This window comes from Daphnia pulex, chromosome 8 (assembly GCF_021134715.1).
Source record: "Daphnia pulex isolate KAP4 chromosome 8, ASM2113471v1".
NCBI lineage: Eukaryota > Metazoa > Arthropoda > Branchiopoda > Diplostraca > Daphniidae > Daphnia > Daphnia pulex.
Window position 1 is genome coordinate 9,672,994 of NC_060024.1, and position 21,716 is coordinate 9,694,709.

At 44.1% G+C, this 21,716-nt stretch overlaps 1 protein-coding gene across 4 annotated transcripts in view; it reads right to left on the minus strand.

Moving 5' to 3' along the window:
* Positions 1–21,716, minus strand: part of LOC124199732 (kinesin-like protein CG14535) — a 71,940-nt gene that overhangs the window by 13,943 nt on the left and 36,281 nt on the right. The window contains exon 1 of one of the 4 annotated variants that reach the window (XM_046595660.1): positions 7,446–7,915. The exons of 2 other annotated variants lie outside the window; for them this stretch is intronic. In XM_046595660.1, the coding sequence (XP_046451616.1) occupies positions 7,446–7,747 (302 nt within the window). In that variant the 5' untranslated portion in view covers positions 7,748–7,915. Of the gene's footprint in view, positions 1–2,889; positions 2,952–7,445; positions 7,916–21,716 lie in introns of those variants that run through there. One more of the 4 variants, XM_046595662.1, reaches the window with a different exon arrangement.

Sequence of the window (21,716 nt, forward strand, 5' to 3'; positions counted from 1 at the left end):
AACAAACAAAAGCAATGAATTCAATTGTCTTGGCCAATTCAAATGGGCGCGTCTGTATATACAACGGAATGTTATCAAATTGCAAGAGACATGGAGAGAGAGAGAGAGGGAGGATTCTATTTAAAAAATAGTAAGAAAATAATTAGTCTAACAAGACACGCCAGCAGTGAAGAGCTTGTTATATTGTTTCGGTCCTTCGTGTTTGGAAACCGAATCAATCATGTACTCATTATTCCGTCAAGAGAGCGAGAGAGAGCTACTCGACGTTCAACGACGTCATCGACGTCTGTTTTCTTGCGCCTCGCGTATTCTTTTTGCCTTGGCTCCGTCTGCGCAGTGGAAGGTGTGGTGTGCTGGCCGATGCCATCCTCGCCTTTTTTAATAGATTAATTGGATCAAGTCGACAACGAGCGTAGCCAGCAGCAGGAGAATTCCCCAGATGGCGCTCTCGGCGCTGCGCAACAGCGGAACAGATAAGCAGAGCAGCTACGGATCTTTCTTTCTTTTCCTTTTTTCTTTTCAGACTTTTCCCACATTTGAAAATGAAAGAGACACACACAAGTCAAAGAGGATGCAGCACATCTCTCGGCTGCTGGCATGTTTCGGCGTGTTGCATTTGTGTGTGACACTCACGGGGAATCAAACCGGGCGCTGTGGTACGTGACCGAGAATTTGACTACGCACTGCTGTGTATATACTCTCTGAAATGCGTTGTGTCTTTCACGCTCGGCTGGCCGCGACTCTTTGCGAGGAAAGAAACCTTTCATAATGACAGACAAACACACACACGAATCGGGGTTATAACTATCACTGGAAAGTGGTGGTACTAGTAGTTTGAGAGATGGAACGAGCAGCGATGCATCATCAGTGTCAACGGCACAGCGATTCCGTGTACATTGAAGAGCTGCAAATAAACCAGGAATATGAAAACCAGAACCCCCCAAAAAAAAAGAATCAAAATGCCTCTGGTAGTAGAGGTGCGTTCGCTTCAAACCAAAATCCCCAGTCCAATGTTTTTTGTTTTTTCGTTCGGGACAAGACAATGACTGTGCGGATATATATCGTCCTTAACGGGAACTAAAAAAAGGGCTGGCTCCCATCATCCTTCTTCTTTCGCTTTTTTCATATATAGACTTTGCTTGTTTCTCGGCGTGATCTACGGTGTTTTACACACTGTCACAGCAGAAAGAAAAACAAAAAATAAAAGGGAATTTTTGTTTCTCTCTCTCGGATGAACAGCAGCTGGATATTGTCGGCTGTAAATTCAAAGTCGCATCTTTCACCTCCCTCTTTTTTTCTTCCTCTCTGTCCACGTTGTTCTCCTATACGCCACCCTCAAAGCCATCCGTTCTCCAGCGCTTATTACTCACGTCGTAGCTGCACGCGTGTGTAGGACGAATAATAAGGCCATAGAGTAGGAGGAGGAATAGGGAGGCAACGGGGTGACAGCCCGAGCGGACGTGATTCTTGATTATTGACCTAATAATAAGGAACAATGTTCGTCTATTCCCCGCTCTTCAATGTGTGTCCCCGTGGCTTCGTCCTCCTTTGTCGCCATGTCCTCTACAGTCTCTCTCTTTCTGAGCTACTACTACTACGACGCATTTGACAGAGTTGCAATCGTTTGATGAAACAATGTTCACAAACTTGTTTGAAACTCGGGGCATGAAAGATGAACTTTACCCAGAAAGCCTTTCATCAGTGCCGACATCTTTAGACCTTTCTAATATACTCGAATGGATGTGTAAAGAAATCGATGAGCCAATGATGAAGACGTTGGGCGAAAAGGAGCGAACCGCGTTAGGGTAATAAAAGAAACAAATGAAAAATATTCTTTTTCTTTTTAGAAGAAGGAAAGAAGAAGGCAAAAGACTGGCCCGAGACCCATTGGCAAGTTTCCCGCTCTCCCGAAAAATGCGCCATCTGGTCGGAAAAAGAAAACTTTCAACAAAAAGAGAGGGTGAGCCTAGGCACTTTGCTGCTCCTTCAAAAAAGAAAATAAAAGTTTTCCTTCGCACTGTTCCGACAAAAGGGGAAAGAAAAAGATTCAGTGAAAAGATTAAGACGAAAAGGTAAATCTCTTTTTGTTGGAAAAGAAAATGGAAAAATTCCTTTTTAAAAAATCAATTGAAGATATGATTTCCCGCCGAGTAAACGATACACACGACCGTCGTTAAAAATAGCGGATGGGGAAAACCAAAACGGGAGCTTGACAATCATTTTCTTTTGGGGGTTTAATTTCCTATAAATTTCTTCTTCTTCTTGTAAGGAGAGAGAGAGGAAACCAAAAGGTGTCCTGTGGTGGCAGGTCTGTCTTGGTCATAAAATTTTCTAGTTGAACTTAACGTAATAGATTAAAGTTAAAAAATTGTTGAATTTGAATTCAATCAAGAATCTAAATTGTGAAGTGGCAATTATTCCAGTGTTGTTCCTCTACGAAATTCAGAATGTTTAAAATTATAAAAAATCATAGCTCTGCAATGTAAAACTGTTGAAACTATAGCGATTAAACTGCATCATGAAAGAGCTCAAGAAAACTTGATGGAAAATGTGAAAATAGTGTTTACCATGTTTTCTCAATATCAATGTGTATCAGTATCAACGTGTCACATAAACTTGTGATTTTCCTAAGGAACAACACTGGAATAATTTCCTGGCAAACAACTTGTGTTGGTTTCACAACTTAAATTATTAAATGATTATGAAATTCACAAATGTTTAAAATTTTAATCTCTAAAAGCAAAGGGCAAATAGAAAGTTTTGTGTTTACCATGCATGTTTTCGCAAATCAACACAATTGCTTTTTCAGATTGACTTTAACCACTATAAAAATACTTAAGCAGTAATACTGCTGCAGTATACACTTAATCATTTAAAATTTGATTTTACCTTCAGCTGAATTTTGAATGTCATCATTCTGGTTTTACTTCGTCTCATTAATGAAAAAAAAAACAAAGCACAAAGCACAAGCAGACGACACTTACTTGCTTACTTGATCAAAAATCGACCCCTTCCACTAAATCCAAACCGCCAAAACGATAAAAGCGATTTGATCACAAGCAATCGATATCCGCCGAAAGGATCGCGATTATTTTAGCACTAAATAGTTCGTATCGGCAAATTTTATTAAGCCCCTCTGCCACAAACAAGATCAAAGAGAAAATTTGCACGAAATCCGCTGAAAATTACTATTTAGACCAAACACCCACCCCCAGGACTCTCTTGCAAGTTGGAAGCTAAGCTCGGGAATAAACTTTTGGTGTCTTCTCCGATTATGGGTGTACTACGTATAATCATGCACACACAAAAAAAAGACGACTTTTGTTTCTTTTTCCTTTTTTAATAGCCTGTAACTATTTACATATGGACTGAGTGAATGCGGGCTTATTTGGTTCTGTAGCTGTTATTGTCTTACAGTCGTGTAGTAGAGCTCCGCTGCTTAGCTGCTGGATTTTTCTTCCCGAGCTGGGCTGTCTTTTCAATAAAAGGAGCGAGCTCGAGAAACTTGAGAGAAGAGAAACATTTTCAAATGGACATTTAATTGCTTTCCGTCTTCTCCTTTTTCCTATTCGGGAAGAAGAAGAAGAAGAAGACGAAAATGAAGTAAGCAAAGGCCGCGAGGGCGACGATTGCGCGTCGGCCAGACGCGAACGGCCGAGTCAGCTGGATGTCGACGGACGATGATTTCAAATCACTTTCCTTTTGAATCCACGCCATGCACTGAGCTGAGCTGACAGACAGATCTGGGGAAAGAAAAGCCATCGACAGAGACGACACCCCCCAAAAAACCAAAACCAAATACAACCAACCAATGAAGGAACGAATAACGGCCTGTAAAAAAAGAAAAGAAAAGAAACCAACAACATATCCAGCTTCTGGCCTTTTATAATATATACCACCACTGCCACTGCTGCTGCTGTGTTTTGTTATCGACGCCGTTCGTTCGTTCGGTGACTCCCTCGGCAAAAAAACAAAACAGAAGGGCTGAAGAGAGGCAAACGACCAATGAAGTCAAGTCATGCGTAGGAGATTGAAATAACACACACAAAGAAGGAAAGAAAGAAAAGCGAAAAAATATTTTTTAAAAAGAAAAAGAGACAAAACAGTTGGGCTGCTGCTGCTGTTGGTCTTCTCACTGCCGCCCTCATCTCTCCGAGGTTCTAATTCAATTCAGTGCAGCTCGACCGAATTCAACGACCTCAATATACCGTCGTGTATATAGCCTATATATACCCCGAAATGGTGGGTGTATAAGTCTAGTCTAGTAGTGGAAACGGGAGCGAGTTCATTCTGGCGGAATTCCAATATTACATCCGCAACCACTACTATATCCAACAGTGTAGATAATATAAGAGAGCGCAGAGACGTGAAACGTCGTGAATCGTTCGGTCTTTGCGACTAACCCGCGTGTCAAACTGTTGAGAGAAGAAGAAGAAGAAGAAGAGAGACAAGAGCACAGGTCGCGGTCCGGTTGATCCCCTTTCGGGCCGTTCGGACAAGCCCAGCAGCTGAAGTGAGTGAATTGTGAAAGATTTATGAGAGTCAATATAAAATAAAAAGGGCGCGGGCGGGCACAAGGAAGACGACCGAGAAAATAGAATTCGGATATTAGACGAGTGCCAAGTCACCGGGAAAACCGAATCAAAACACAATTGGCTAATGGACTGAAATGTCAGAGAGACGGGAAAAGGCGGAGGAGAGAATGGGCGGAATTTTGGCCCGCGTTAAATGTTTTCGTTTTTTCAAACGGCGAAAGAAAACAGAAAACAAAAAAACAAAAGCGAATCGTTAAACTGCCCCTGTTTGTTTTTCTTTGAATGGCCGGAAACAGTGGGAGAGATGAAATGTCCAGCGGATATTACGGGAGCCGTCGCTATCCCATGGGAATACACAAAACGCTCAGGTCCGTTCGTCCGACCCGTCGATATCACATGAATAATAGCCCCGTACACCACTGTGTTGCTACTGTGTACACGACTCGTATCGCATCGCATAGACAAGACAGAGCCGAGCAGAATTACTATAGGATTTGTTGCGCATCCATTTATGCATCAAGCTGCAAACAGTTCCCCAGCAGGGCGGATCGATGATTCTCCAGCAGCCAAAAGCATCTTTTGAGCTCTCTTTTATTTTATTTTTCCTTATTCTTCTCTACCGCAGAGACAAAGTCTGAAACGCAGACAAGTAAGCCGTCAGGATCGCTAGACATCAGCCAGCAAACTCTCAAAGACAAATAAGTCGAGAAACGGACTCGTATGACGTGTGGACCTTTTGTACAGTATGTATGTGTTTTGAGTGCTTTCAAAACCGGAGCTCGGCACAATTTGGGCTGGCCAGTCTCCTCACATCACATAGACAGAGGTATGAAAATAGCTGTGCATGGTGTGTGTACTACTATAAAGCTCTCCGTTTGCAGCAGGAGCGTCCGTGTTTGTTCACCTTTTGTTTTCCCAGTGTTGTATTATGCACGGGCCGGACTATGTATTCATAACCTTGTCGATCTTCTTCTTCTTACACAAGAACATTGTGCAAAGCTCCAAGATGAAGAAACGGAGCATAAAGGGGAAAACTGAGAGAGAGAGAGATGAGGCACATGTGCAATGTTGTAGTAGGCTCTTGGCCGGGCCCAATGAGTTTGGGCTGGCCTCCTCGTCTCGGGAGAGGAACGCAGCTGCGAGAAGACGGACCAGCCAAAAGAGAGAGAGACGTAGGCTATGGAGTATGGGCCTACAGTGGCGTCAAACTAACTGGGAAGCAGATCAGTCCGCGTCGGGAAAGAGAAGAAAGAGAGAGAGAGATGAAAACCAATTACCCTATACGCCGAGGCCCCCAAAGGCTCCAGCTCCACTGCTGCACCTCCTTCTTCTTCTTCCACCGTCCCTTATCTTTTTCTTATTTTTTTCCTTCTCTCTCTCATATATATAATATGTACTAGTCAAGATACTTAAACACAAGACTCGGCTGGCTCTTGGCTACATCTAGGTGTATACTCCCGCAATGGCTTCTTCCTTCAGGCTCTCTTTTGCTGCCATAGTTATTTAAAAACAAAAGATCTTTTATTTTCCAATTTTTTTCCTGGGAAAGTGCAAAGATATATTCAGCGTTGTTCTCTATCAGAGCGATAATGTCTTTTCTTTATTATTACACGAAGGCGTGAGAGACATTTGATGCGTTTGAAATTCTCGAATCATTTCCCCGGCCGTGAATCCACTGGGGAGAATCAGACGGGGCCTTCCTTCTTCGTCACCCTCGTTTGACTCTCGGCGCGCACTTGAATGTCACGCGGAATGTGTCGGGAAAAGGGGAGGGGGAGGATAGCAGCAGCAGCTTTCTTGGAAATAATTGATGGTCAAAAAGAGCCAAGTTCCCGAATGCCTTTGCTCTCTGTGACTCTCAGAGCTAGACTTTCTGCCCTCGTAACTTATCTCCATGAATAATCAATTCAATTAGCCTAAAGTGATATCTCCTTTCCTGTATAGTGTATAGGACACGATGGGTACAGTGCAAGCCAGCTAAATAGCCTATACAAAAGAGACCTCAAATGATTTGAATAGCTGCTACACCACGACTACTTTGTCTAAGTATATATGTATATAAAAAGACCGTTTTCCGAGAGGAGGAAATGCTTTTATAACCAGCGCTATGTAAAAAAGGGTGCCAACAGAGAAACGAAAAAAAGAGAAAAAAGAGAAAAAAAGATGCACAGGGTAACCGGATACATCAATGAGGACATGGCCAGCGAGAGAAAGAAGGTCCCGAAGATGATGGAGCAGAGTGCGGAGATGTCTGAGCAGAAACTAAGGCAGCAGCGGCAGCTCAGCAGCAGTAGCACAGATATCATACGATATCATTCCGGTCCCTCGGAGATGTGCACAGTGCTCCGTCTTTTTAACATGGAATAGATATACAGTACTCTGTATATACTAGTGTATATAGAAATGGATGGGAGCCGGAGAGGGTCGCTGCTATACGGAACAGCGCCGCACAGCATCGGAGGGACGGAGCGGAACCCACACACACAAGACGCAACCATAGCGAGCTAGTATACAGCTTGAGAGAAAAGAGATGATCCATCAGGTTGAAGAAATTCTTCTTTTTCCTTTTTTTTTTTTTTCTTTTTATGTCGTGTGGTACTTATGTGTATGTATGTGTATGTCGCCCGAGCAGCATCGCGCTCCGGCCGGATCGATGTGATGCCCGTTGCTCGGCTACGGCCCTCATTGCCCTCAAGTCACTTGATTATACACGAGGAGGAGGAGAAGGGGAGAGAAAGAAAAAAAACGACGACAGACAGAAGAAAAGAGCAAAAATCAAAGGGCGGAGTCGCATAAATAGAGAAACAATTTGGAAAATGGGGAAAACATTTCAAAAGAGATTCCCTTATATTGGTATAGTAGTATTGCAAATGTGACTAGGCAATTGAGATTTCATCAATCGCTTCCTACCTGTTGGCTTCGGGACTTTTGACAGCATCCATGGCAACTTGCGCGCTAGTTGCGATTCTCTTGTCTTGATTGAAATTTTTCAAATCGCTCGATTCACATTCGATACCGCTCGCGCTCACAGTTTGATCAACGGAAATGAACGGACCGAGGGACTGTCCGAAAAATCGACCCGAGCAAATAACAAACAAACAATTCAAGTTCGGCGAGGAGAAACAAATTCGGAAACTTGTGTCGTCAACTTGTGTCGGCGTGAATGTGAAGCGGGAAAGGAAGAAAAAAATAACGTCTGAACAGTTGGCCATCCGCGGGCAGACTGAGTTTCTGGTTTTTCCCAAGGAGCGAAGGGGAGCGGGAGGAGGAGCGGAACCGAGTCCGAATTGGGAACGGGAGCGACGCCTAGCGACGCCGGGCTGATTGCGCAGACCGAAAAATAAATAGAAAAAAAAGTTGAGAGAAAATATCGTGAGGAGGTCACGAACGAGCGTTTCCTCCAACAATATTGACTCAAAGAAAAAGAAGAAGAAAATAATGAAATGTAAATTGGGAAAATTCATCGGGAATTCGGCACATCTGCAGATGTTTTCCTCCTACCCGGCCGCAAGTTTATCGATCGAGTGGCGCGACTTTCAAATTACAAGAAACAAACAAATTGTGGGCGTAGGCGGCACGCGTGTGCATCAGGTGTTTGCGTATTGGCAGAAGGGGGACCGCCATGGGCATTTTTTCTTTTCAATCGAATTAGGGGCAACGCAAAAAACTTTTGGCGTGTCAATTGAATTCTGATCAAGGGCTGTCGCCGCTCCATGCTGGCACTTTGAACGCGCTAACAACTAACTCGTTTGTCTACTTTCATCAAGTAGCTCAATCACGTGCGTGAAAGAAAGCTGCCGCCGCCGCTGCGCCCCTGATTCTCGACTCTCTTTTCTTAATAATAAATAGTCGAATCATAATAATACACCAAAGAGCCGCCAAAGAAAAAAAAAATATTAATAAAAAGAAGAAGAAGACGAAGTTTGGGTCAACGATATATCCAGTCGTATAGCGGCGCCAGTGTTTAAGGACAACACATACGCAATCATCCGACGACCAGCGCCAGCATCCAGCATCCAGCACTGGGGATGCCACGATATTGGATTTCTACTTTCCCCCTTTTTCTTTTATTTTCCTCTCTCTCTCTCTTACGTCTGTGTGTGTAGTATGTCCCACCTTTTTTATTTTTTTTATTCGGTTGTTGTCGTCGTCTGTCCCGGGCGTGATGCCCTTTAGTATTCACGCTGCTGCTGCTGCTGCTGTGGCGTTGCGTGATAGACGCCCGACTATGAGAGCTGAGAACCGGAGAGATTCCGACATGCTGGCAGAGAGAGAGAGAGAGTCTCTACTATATAGTACACTACTATAGTTGTGTGCAGAACTTGAGCTCTTTCTTTTGATCATCCAAACACAGAGAGCCCACCCCCCTTTTTCATTTTCCAGGAATATAAAAAGTGGAGAAGAAAAAAAAAAGGAAAATTCGGCAATTCTGCATTCTCTCTCTCTCTCTGTCTAGCTCATAATAGTCGGTCCCGCGGGAATTATTTCACAGCTCAATAACTGCCGGTCGGGTTGGCAGTGCGCAGGTAATCTCACTATCCATCAATTAAGTTCATTTCGCAGAAAGGTGATCCTACTAACTAATATGCGCGCTAGACGTAACGGGAATTCAAAAAACATCGAAATGAACTCAACGAGGACGGAAAAGTTCGCTCCCGAGAATGTGATGTCAGAGCGGTTCGAGGGAAATGCGCGGCGGAGAGTAAATCATTTCCGGTGATATCAAAAGCGGCGACTATAGTCGGCACTCGATCAAGCGCCCGGCAAACGTTGTGAGGAAGACGTTCAGGCGAAATTGGAATGGATATATTTCCTAGCTCCCATCTCTTGTCCCGCCTCCATTGAATATAGTCATACTCATATACTATGTGTGCACACTATGAGCTATACATCTGCCATTTTGTTTCCCGTTCGCCCGACAGAATAACAGCCGGTCCCCATCAAGACGGAAGAATTTATAATACATACAAAAAAAAAATAAGAGAAAAAGAAGAGCCGAGCTCGTATGTGTATAATGTACCCGGAGAGATATATTTCATCCGCTTATACACTTCTGTCGACCAGAGCGAGAGTTTGCGAACTAAAAAGAGAGTATCCAGCATAAGATATTGGTCAACTCGCACACCTACAACTCTTTAATTTATTTACGCATACTCTGAAAATGCGTGCACATCCATACATGGCGAACCTTGCAAGAGTTGGACACCTTTTGGGAGCTTCTAAATGTTTGAATCGTTGCCTTGAATCATCTTTGATTCAATCAAAAGCATCAAAAGGAATCCTACACAGGTATGGCCTTTAGGGATCGCCGAGGCGAATATGATATACGATGCCAGTGTACAGTAACGAACCGATACTCTTTCTTCCTTTTTTTTTTCTTTTTTCGGCTGCTGTTGCTTTTACACGGCCCGTTTCGTGCCCATAAGTCATACAGTTGATCCTGGGTGATCCTCACAGTTGGCCAGAGGGAGGATCATCTTACTTCCGAGCCTTTCCGCTTTTTATCGATTGAGGGTAACTATTAGCAACGTATATCCTCCCATGGTCCATACGGAAGAACCAGCAGCTTTTCCCTCTAATCAATTGAGATTTTTCTTTCTTTTATTTTTTCTCTCAGATCAATATCAAATGGACTTGTTTTTACGTTATTTCCCATTTTCTGATTCCATCCCTGTACTTCTTGGAAGTGAAACATCCATTACGAAATAGAAAAAGGCGACAGCCGCATTTAAGCGGTTCGACTCAAGTTGTTGTTGTCGTCTCGGGCCAAAGTTGTTGGATGACCAGTCTACTATTATGCGACGAGTTGCGCTATTGTTTTGTAAACATTCAGTGACCAGCTCCCCCCCAGTTTGGCCCGGCTTGGGCTTGGCTATATATCCAGCGATTGAGCTGGAGTTTGCCTTGTTCTTTCCGACTTGGGACAAACTGCGGAGGGGAAAAACAACGACGAACAAGAGCTGGAAAAACGGAGCGAGCAGCGCATAGAGCCGTGACTCCCTCTCCGGGCCGATAATTGAGTTAAGGGACCGAAGAAAAACCCCCTCCGCCAGCCCGGATATGTAGTAGAGATTGAGAGAGAAACAAAAGAATCGGCAAAGTTTCGGGGCCAGGAAGTCAAGACACACACACACAAGTAAATAGAAGAGGGGCCCAACATCGATGTGTTTAAGCCTCGACGACAGAGAAAACCTTCCATTTCCATTCACAGTTGACGATAGGGAAAAAATAAAAATAGAGAAAATGGAACGAGGTGAAAAGGTCATCTGATGGATGGATGGATGTATACAACTATTGGACGTATTAAACAACGGAATGTGTTGTGTGATTTTCGGCTGACCGGAGAAAGAGTGTCTGTCCGTACGTGCGTGCGTGCACGCTGGACAGCTAGGCCGTGTGTCTAAACCAGTGATCCGTGTCTTTGAGCCGCTCTGCCGGCCCTCCCAAACCCCACCCAAAAAGTCACTAGCTCTTATGTACATGTCGGGGCTGAATCTGTACCAGCCTTTTTTTTATTTTTGTTTCCTTCTTTCTATTGGATTTATTTACAGTTGTGTGTGTGTGTGTATGTCTATCTACGCCTTGTCTCCCTCTATACGGGGTGGAAATAGGGTGGGGGGACGTTCTGCTCCGGAAGAGCACCCTCAACCATTTTCATATATCAAAATGCGCACATGCTGCTCGACCGTTTGTCATCTCCCCCCTCGAAAATGAATAAGAGAACAAATACAGAAACAAAATAATCGGTTAAAACAGGGTGGAGTTCAATTGAGCAAAATTCATGACCTTATCTCCCGTCAATAACCCGAGATGAAATACAGCATCTAATCTATACGTCGTCTCGACACGCAAGTATACTTTGCGACCCCAAAGCTTTATGCCTGAGATCTCTACACACACACACAATGCTAAAAGTATCCTTCCCAAGCAGCTGGCGCCTTTGCGGAGCGACGGAATCATGTCTCTAGCCATCCGTGTTATACCTAGAAATCTGTCTCATCGGTCTATAAAGAGGAAGCAAACTTGGGCGTGATGTGTACCATAAAGTGTCGCTGGTCCCGCAAATCGGCGGGTCAACGGAAGCGTCCTGGTGGAAAAGGGCTAATGACGAGGGGGATCGTAATCATCACCTCACCAATTTTTCTTGTTTTGGGTAGGTGGGGGGTGAGATGCTGCGCTATGTGTATGTGATGATGATGATGATGATGTTCCACTAATGAGCTTTTGACACGGGATTATACACACACGAAGCGACGAGTCATAAACAAACACACACATCCCAGCACGCCGGGCGACTCTCACAAGAAACTCGGCGGCTATTCCATACCTTATATTTCTCGGTTGTCATTTTCGTCATCGTCTAATAATCTCTCGGCTATCATTAAGAGAAGCGGGGCCCTGGAAGGAGCCAACGTGAAATATCTTTAGTTGCTGCTGGGCCTCACCTTTTTCCTTCAGTTCAATTTTTGTGTTTTTTTTTCGAGGAAGGGATGCGCTAGACATTTCCGGTTGGGGGTTAATGAACCGTTGATTTTGTGTCTCTCATTCCAAGTGATGGTACACTCGTATAGAGCTGATCCCCCCCGGTGACTAATCGCTCTGATCATTAAACATAATCCGGGGCATCATCAGTCATCTCCAATCGCCTTGAATCACACACACACACACACACCCAGCGTCCGCGTTATTTGACTTTGTTGTTGCGGCATCCACATCCAACTGCCTCTTTTTGTCTTTCACGTAATTTCTTGCGGGACTTTTATTTTAGATGGAACGCAAACATCCGGAAAATTGAGAAAGGGAAATCGACCGCTCCGATCAAACGGATGACATTTTTCCTCCGACAAAATGAATAAATAAAGAAGGACCTGTTCGTCCGGAATTGAAGACTTATACACCGTATATAGGGCATATAGGAGAGAGATGCGGCGGCAAACCTCCTTGATCCGGCTGTCAGGTCGGACATGTAAGCCACGTCGCACTTTGTTAAGGTTTTTCGCTTCTATTGTGTTGTTCCCACTGAATGTATTCAAAAAAAAGGGGGTGGGGTGGGGGTGGGAGGAGGACTGATATCAAACAGGGTTATATTTATATCACGCGTACTATATTCTCTCGCCTCGCCCCGGCACCTCAAATTCAGTCCGTTTGGTCACATGCAACCAAGGGGTCTTCTAGCTTGTTGATGATGGGCTCTCTCTTTGATCGAAAGCAAAGCCTTTGGAGCTGAGCTGAGCTGAACTGGGGTCACCCTTGAATCGCCGCTTCCATCTGATTTATTTAGATATTTTATTTGTGTTTGTTCTTTATCTCCCCCCTCCTCGCCCCCACCCTGCTTGCTAGATATAATGCTGCGCATGATATTCTTCCGAGGATGAATTCATCCTACCAAGATTTGATCCTTTTCTCCCTTTTTTATTCTTTTTTAGACGGGGGTCTGTGCGCCGGCACACGACTGGTAGAGCCATAAAAAAAAGAAGCCTCTCTCCATCCGCACTTGTTCGCAACCGACTCGCCTCCTCATCCCGTTGGCCCTCCCATTTCCCAAAGTCAAGCGGCACATCAAAAACACAAGAAGAAGAAGAAGATGATATCAACGCCTATAGAATCGAGCCCATGTGTTTCTCCCTCGGTCCTTTTTTTTTTCCCTTTCTTTATAGAAATATCTCAGTCTTACATCGGAGGTAGTATGCACTCTAGACATAGCTCCAAGAAGATAAAAATGGTTTCGGGACCGTATATATATATAAAACGCTGGAACAGTCAGGAAAACAACAACAACAAAATAAGGAAACAGCACCCTATATGATGCGATTGTTTCTATTTTGTCTCTTCTTCTTTTCGTATTTATGTTTTTATTATTAGCGTTGACGTTTCGAGGAGGAAAACGTCGTGGTGTTTTGAATTGTCTCCCATTGTTTTGTTTACGATCCGTCGTAAAACAAGAAAACAAAAAAACAAAAAGGGGAAGCCGAGGCAAATTAGTAAAGAGGTATACGGGCGGAGATGGAGCGGGATCTATTTATAGCGTACCCTCACGGCGTCAATTGTGTATACAAGTAAGAGATTTCAGAAATTTGCAATTCAAAATGTCGAGAGAGGGAGACAAGAAGGAGAGGGGGGGGGGGGATGATGCGGTTTTCATTTAATTAAGAACGTTTGGCTCTTTAACGACTTGGCGGACGGACGAATAAAAATGCCGGGAATCTCGTCGTCGCAAACGGTTCACTTGGATGATTCAGCACATCCCCTCACCCATCCACCCCACGCCAAAAGAGCCCTCCCTTCCGGATGACAAGGATCGCGTCATCGACGCTCTCAGACTCCAACAAGAAAAATACCCATTCTATCCTCTATACTACTCAACATTTTCCTGATGCTGCTGCTGCTGCTATTCCGTCTCTGTCGCTCCTCGTTTTCTCTTCCATCCGCCGACCTATTCCCCCCCATCCTTCCTAAACGCTCGACTCTTGACTGATTGAGTGGGAGGAGCTTAGAGTCGTGATAGTTCGGTTGCTGGTACAATCCTAGAGGCTAGAGGATCTTTTATATTCCCATCCGTCTGAAGAAGGAAGGGGGAATTCACCGTCGGACGACATTCGGAATCAAAAACAACAAAAGAAACGGAACGATGAAAAAAAAAATAGAGTCAAGTGTCTTGTGGAAAAAAGAAGAAGAAGGCCGTTGGGATCGCGAGGTTTTTTTTTGGTGTGGGTGATGTTATGACAAGGTGGGCCGACATTTGACGTAGGAAATTGACCGGTCTCTTCTGAATTGAAAAAAAAAAGTGGGTTGGTTGGGGGGGAATCCTCTTCCAACACCAACAGACTTTTGTTATCCTGCTGGATAACAAAAAGAGGGGGGACGAATGTTCATCCAATCTAATACAAGAATAACACTCCAATTCCGGCAGACCGACGTTCGTTCGTTTTTTTTTTCTTCTTTCTGTATGGAAAGAGAGCAATTGAGGCAACGGCGGATGGATGGAACGAGTGCGCACCTCCGACCACACAGCAGTAGCGTACGACCATATCTGTGACGACCGATCTCGTTTTCTTCTTCTTCTCACTTGGGTTCCTCTCTCTCTCTCTAGGGTTATTCGAGCTCACTTTCTCTTATCTTGTCGGATTATATCAGACCGCGTGCTTCTTCCATCCGCACACTCATACAGAAAGAAGAAAAAAGAGGCACAGAGAGGAGAGAGACCAGATGCTTGTCACGGATCGATTCCCGTCACCTTCTTCCCCCCCGTTTTTTTTTCCAGTGTGTTTTTTTTTTCTTTTTCTTCGGTTGCCGCATTTCCTTCCTTCCGCTTCTTTTTTTCCCTCCCTTTACTTCCAAGATTCCCGGCTACCCTTGGGGTCGTGATCAGCAAGAGAAAATGCAGAGCCGAACCGCAGCCGCCGTCGTTTTCCATTCCCCAATTTCCCCTTTTTTTTATGGGCAGCGCTGCCCATCTCGTCCAGTCGTCCAGGAAATGCCTTCAAATTTGATAGGATTGGGTGAGGAGTGCGCCCGCCCCACACAAAACAACCCAGAGAAGAAATTGATAAGAAGAAAAAATAAAAATAAAAACTGGGCGAGCTGAATGGGATCGACCACAAATGGCTCGTTGCGTGGGAAAAAAGCTCCGAGACCAACTGGGCGCGGATTCATTTGCTATTTGCATTTTTCTTACGGGAAAGAAAGAAAAGAAGTTTCATGTGGTCCTTCTTTCTTTTCAAATCTCATTCTATTCACGTATTGTATACTGTAAACATTCGAGTCAAAGTAAATCCTCGAATGGACATTGGTACAATCCAGACCGAGTGCCGTATCTCTTTTGTTTCCATTTCATTCGCCCGTATAATGCGCCGTGTCCCCTTTATCCTTACATCCGCACGCTACGCACACAAGAAGAAATCTCCAACCACTTTTTCTTGTTTTTGAGTCTTCGGACATTCGGTACATTTTCATATCCGACTATCAATCCGCTCTATTGGAGTTATGTTTAATCCGCTCTGTCGATTTCATTCGCGATAGAGCGTCCAGAAAAAAATTGAATGACGTCAATTCGTCGTCCGAAATAAACGGCAAAAAAAAAAAAAGAAACGCGGAACAAAAATCTGAGCGCCGGACATGCGACATGCTGTTGTTGTTATTCGTCGAATACTTGTGTACTACAAGTCGGTATAATCTTATTTTCGTTCTGCACAGACTAGTAGGAGAGTCCGCAGGATTTCAATAGTTTGTTCTGTATATAGTGGGTCTTAACCTGTTTTCAAAAGAGTCGGCAGGTGCCAAACAACAATTGGATCAATTGCCGTTAGTCTCCGAGACACGATAGAAGCGAGTCCTTTTGTTGCCTTTGAAGCCCTTGAAGAAAAAAAAGAAGAAATAAAAAGAAGAAAAATGTGATAGTCGATTTCTTTCTTTTGTACTCGGCCCTTTTGACACTTTCTCCCGGCGAGATGGAACCCGTACACACATTCAACGTCATTTGAATAATAAATCCCTGCGCAAAGGTGTGAGGAAGCATCGCGTATTTTCTTATTTCCTCCCCCCGTTTTTTTTCACCGGAATAATTTTCTCCCCCAAACGTTGGAGAAGGATCCTAATCCGCTTTCGGATAGGAGAGTGATCAGAAGGCACATGCGCTCCCGTCGCGATGTGTACACTCATCCATATTCGATTCCGTTTGAGAGAAAAAATAAGAATACAGAAAGAAAAACAAAAGCGAAGCGCTCTGATGGGAGGAATTGGAAGGAAGGAAGGAAACGGTAGTCGGCCGAAAAAAAAAATAAATCGCTTCAGCGTGAACAAGTAAAAGTAACTAAATCTGTTACTCCCTTCTGTATACTTTTCTTTGGCGCATTTGGTGGAGTCCCCATGCACAACCCATCGGCAGACCATCACGAGACGAATGTTGCCGCTTGACGGGATGGCGACGTCAAAATCTTCTCCTACATTTCACCCTCCCCTGGCCCATTGACGGTATTCAACCGCGACCGATTCAATCAACTGTGCGTATATATACGCGGCGGAATATAAACTATAAACACACCGACGCAAGGCGGAGGAGAGAAAAGAAAAAAAAAACGGGTCGGTCGGTTTGAGGATTTGAATGGGAATGATTGGTGATCTGTCGCATTATATAGAGAGAAGAAAAACCACGGCGTCTATAGCAGCTCACTTCTTTCTTTCTTTTCTCTCTGATGGGGCCATTTAAAATCATCGACTCGAAACGCCCCTCTCCGCCGCCGCTGCTGCTGCTGCTGGCCTGTAGGACTTCTGGCAAAGAGCGCAAGGAAATCCCGACAACCGCATCTTCTATTCCAACCTTCTGACACAGTGTGGTTCTTATCATGGCTGCCGAATATATACATGGCGGGGGAGGAGGCCAACAGAGTTGGTATAAACCCCGAATAAAAGAGAGAATCCAAATATTTGGGGGCGACCCTATCATAGCAGAAAAGTTTTTTCTTTTCTTTTCTTGACGGTCGGACGGATGGAAGAGGGAAAAAAAAATTCGGTCGGGAGCCGATTGAAATGTAAATCGGGTTATACATACGTATAGCAGATATGTATGTATATATATAGAGAGAGTCAATACGCAAGTCGGCCATGTTTTTGTTGATGCGGTTTCGGATATAGTCCAAGGAAGATTGAAATCAGCTGGTCGATTTCCCAAAGCGTGAATTTTTGTTTTCTCCTTTTTAACAATTTCCCACTTTCTTTGATGTCATTCAACATCAAACCTATTGCGATATAACGTTGTGTGTATCCTATAATGAAGTGTCGGCAAAGAAACAGGAAAGGTTGGTACAAAAGGGCCGCAAAAGGGGACCGTGAATAGAATAGGACGCGGTTAATCTGGAGCTTAATGGCGAGGAAGTGCTGCCGCACAACAAAAAAAGAAAAAAAGAAAAGGAAAAACGTGGACTCGAATCAAAAGCAAATACTACAGAGGGAGTCAATGCGTAGCAGAACTCACGCAGACGTCGTCTCTTAACAGTGCACCAGCGGTTGGCTTGTAGCACTCCATCCGTCATTCAATCAAAAATTAAAGAGGACCAAAGAGTTACGTTAGGGTAGTTGAGGGGGGAGAGAGAGAGAGAAAGGCAAAGGCAGCAGAGGAAGGATTGATCGATGTTCTAGTATATATATTAAGTACAGCCCCACCGCCCGCCCGCGCTCTCCGTGATCACGCCGCTCCGTGTAAATGCGGGACGACCCCGAGCGGTGGCTGCCGCGTAGAGTGCTTACTGATGTTCTTTCACAATTGCGCTAGAGAGACCTGCTTTGCCTTTTCTCTCTCAATCTATATTCTTCTCCCTTTTTTTAATGTAATAGAAAATATTCTTTTCAACCGAAAAAATAAAATAAAAAAAACTTACGGAACGGAACGAAAGACAAAAATAGTCCGCAACGTAATAATACCTCCGAAAAAAAGACTAACGGCCAAGCAGAGTACGTGGCGATGAATATTTCATTCGCTGGGCCGAGCAAAAAAAAATAGAAGGGAAATTTTTTTGTTTTCAAAAATATTTTTGAAAGTTCAATCGAACAACATTGGAAGTAAAGTAGATCTACACATAGGAGAGCCGGCAGGCGCCAAGTTTGGATGAAGGATGTCCGGAGGGGATTGGCTGCCGCCGCACCACCACACGGGCGTTGGGTGGGTGAGGGCGACCGGACGGAAGCGCGTCCGTGTCTAAGGGATTTGCAGCGGCGGCTGATGTCACGCGGCCATCCATCTCGACGGATGAGTATTCATCGACCTCTCTCTCTCTCGCCTTTTCCCTGTGTCTATCTGACTTCCTCTTCATCCCGCGCGCCCGAATAATCTTAACCTTTAAGGCCTAGTCGAAACGAGTCGAGCTGGCGGAGGAGGTATCAAGAATACTTAAGTCCTAGGTTCCTCTCTCTCTCTCTCTTGAAAAAGTTTTTTTTTCTTTTCTTGCTGGTATACCAGGCTCTAGAAAACAGTTTCATCTCTCCCTACGCGTGTGGGGTCTCTATCGGTCGATCAACAACCGACACAAAAGTCGCCCCCCCCCCCCCCCACCATACAACATTGGGTCTTGCGCTAAACAGACAGAGAACGTCGTCTAACAGAGCCAAGTGACATAAAACAGAGAAACACACGGGCAAAAACCTTATTTACTTTTCCCTCTCTTTCGTTGCGTGCCATCTTGAGAATCGCATAACGAGGACGTGAAACGACATCATCGATCAATTTTGGTCTCTCTCGCCGGGTGTTGGGTTGAGAGTTGAAAATCTTTTTTTTTGTTTGTGTTTTTTGTTTGTCGGTCCTGGAGATGTTCGACGTCATTAATCACTGGGCGTTGCTCGTCTGTTTGTTTTTGCTCTCTACACGCACGACATTCCAGAGCTGACGACTGTTAAAGAGAGTCCAACCCGGGCCATCTTTAGCGACTTTGTCTACTCTCTACAGCGACAAGCAGCGTAAAGCAAATAGTCGACCGGCATTCCAGCAACGCACCGAAATGCCGGTGCCAGAGAGTTGCTATATACTCGCTCCAAAGTGGAGTTTCAAATAGGTCGGGAATGAGGTAGAGAACAGTTTGCACATTGTCCAACTAGTTCCACATGCGGCAATAATATTCCGGAATGCTATGCAGCATAGCAGCAGCGATCGACAACTTGGGGGAAAAAAAGGAAAAACAGAAAACACATCAAACTGATTTGCTGTTCCCATAGTATCGGCGGAGGATCCTGTTACTTGGAATCACTCTCACATATTAAAATGCCTTCCTGTTATGCACGGCGGCGATTTACTTGTACGCCGCCACATCTGATCGAGTTATAGTATCACAGTTAAGTGTAGATCTCGCTGTTTGCCTCCTTGTGATGGATAGCCTTCACTCTCCCCTCTGGCTAGCTTCTCCCTTTTCACGCCATGATTGAATCATAGTACTACATCTATGGGTTACATGACGTTCCTGTAAATGTAGAAATTGTACGTCTTCTTCTTCTGACTGTGTCCACACATTTCCAACCCCTCCGATAAATCCAACCCCTTCCTGAAAGCAAAGTCCGGCTCCGCTTCCCCCCTCCACTCTAACTCTACCAGCTACTACCCTTCTTCTCGATGGCACAAATGTGTGATCTCTTTGAGCCTTTGGGGCTAGACATTTCGCTGTCCAACTGGCCACATCATCCCGCATCATCTCCGTAAATGTAGTCATCACCCATCGATCGCCAGATATTCAAGAGCCTCTTCTTCCTATTTCTTTCCTTCTTTCTTTCTTACATTAGACGTTTGGACGTTATAAGCCATCGGGATATGTGATGTATATAAGTGGGCGCTTGATGCGTCATCACTATCATCATCACATATGACGGCACACACTAGATCGGTTGCCGTTGTCCATCCGGACAGAAAAAAAAGGGAAGGACATTTTTTGTTGTGTGTGTGTGTGGAAGAAGCGGGTACTTCCGACATTTAACCGAGTCACGTAAAGTTGTCACGTGGTGATCATATTTTCATGAATGTCTTGCCCATCTGTCTTTTTGAGCCGTCACCAAATGGATTGCCTCTCATCCGGAATGATGACCCCCCACCATCCCGCCCATCTACAAGTCACGTCCGTCAAGTGCGGATGTGGGCTGGAGCACGAAGCACGGTTACAAGCCGCATCGCTAGATGGCTGCATTTCGCAGTAATTGCAAGCAACATTTAAAAATAAATAAAATCAACTAATCCGAGAGAAATTCAATCAAATTCTTGTAGTAGAATTCCTTTGAAATTCAGTTTTCAAAATGCAATTGGACAAGAATTTCAAAATGGTCAAGTTAAATTACCCACCGCTAGATGACAGCTACATTCAGTCAACTAGCGCTCCGAGTAAATTGAACCGAAATCCAAAAATAGACCACACGCAAACGCTAAGGAAATCTAAAAATAAATTCCCCAAAAAACCCACCAAAATAAAACAAAAAACAAAAAAGGAAGGTCGCCCGAAAAAAAAAAATCAACAAGAAAAACAAGAGTTCTAATTCAATGTGGCGGGTTATAAATGTGTGCGTTGTTAAACGCTCTAACTCTCGCGCACAGTCAACTGATGTAATATACCTTCAACTTTCAGACTGTTCCAGGTCTTCTTGGGTTTCCAGCGAGAGAGTTTTAGGAGATGTCGGAAACCTCGACGAGCAATATACCGTCAGCCCCATAAAAATTTCAAACCTCATCAACCCGCCAAGCGAACATCGCACACACACACACACAAACCGATATATACTTGGAAGTTTTCCCGTGGAGAAAACAAAAAACAAAAAAAACAAAAAAGTCTAAAAGAAGAGGAGGAAGAAGAAAAACGCCTATTCACTTTGAAATCGAAGTGTTAGGGGATAATGATCAAGCCATATAGCGTCCGTCACGACATTTAAGGAGTCGTAAAAAAGCCAAAAGACTCGCAAGATAATGTCATTATATGAAGTGGAAAAAGGGGAAGAAAAATAACACCTTTGAATGCTCTGCCTGTTGCCCAGCAGTGTATACCTATCTCTTCGTGTGTGTTGTTCGTTCCAAAGTTGGCCTATGTGTAGTTGTTGGGTCTTGTCCCGAAAAAGAGGGGATATAAAAGTCGTGAAAAGAAGAAGAAGAAGAAAAAGAAAAAAAAGATTCGATAATCTCTGGTAGCAATCACGCTCTTGTATATATGGGAACCCTTTTGCCTGCTGGACTGATGGCGTTTTATACATCTATTTTCTCAAGCGAGAGGCGCCTATTTTATTCTCTCGTTCGCTTTATCACGCACCACCGTCGGCCATACACCCTGAAGGCCATAATATACTGCAGTATCAGCTGACTCTCTAATAGTATCACAGACTATCAGAGTTTAAAAAAAGGAGGAAAACTCGAACTTGACAGCTATTTTCCAGTCCGAAACTCGGAGGCGCAGAAAAAAAGTTCCAGAACTTTTTATTTTTTTGTGTACCTGCCGGTTCTGACTTTTTTTTCTTTTTTCGTACCGCTCTGTCATGAACCCCCCTGTAATTATCCACATACACCTCTCTTATCTATCTCTCATTTCTCCGTAAAAAAGGGGGAAAAAAATAAGAATTTCACTCGCGCCAGTAAAAGAAAAATATGAAGATGTCGAGAACGAAGCGTGACGCTCGACTTGCATAATGGAACATAATATGACTGGAATGTTTTGTTATTCCATAATTCAATTT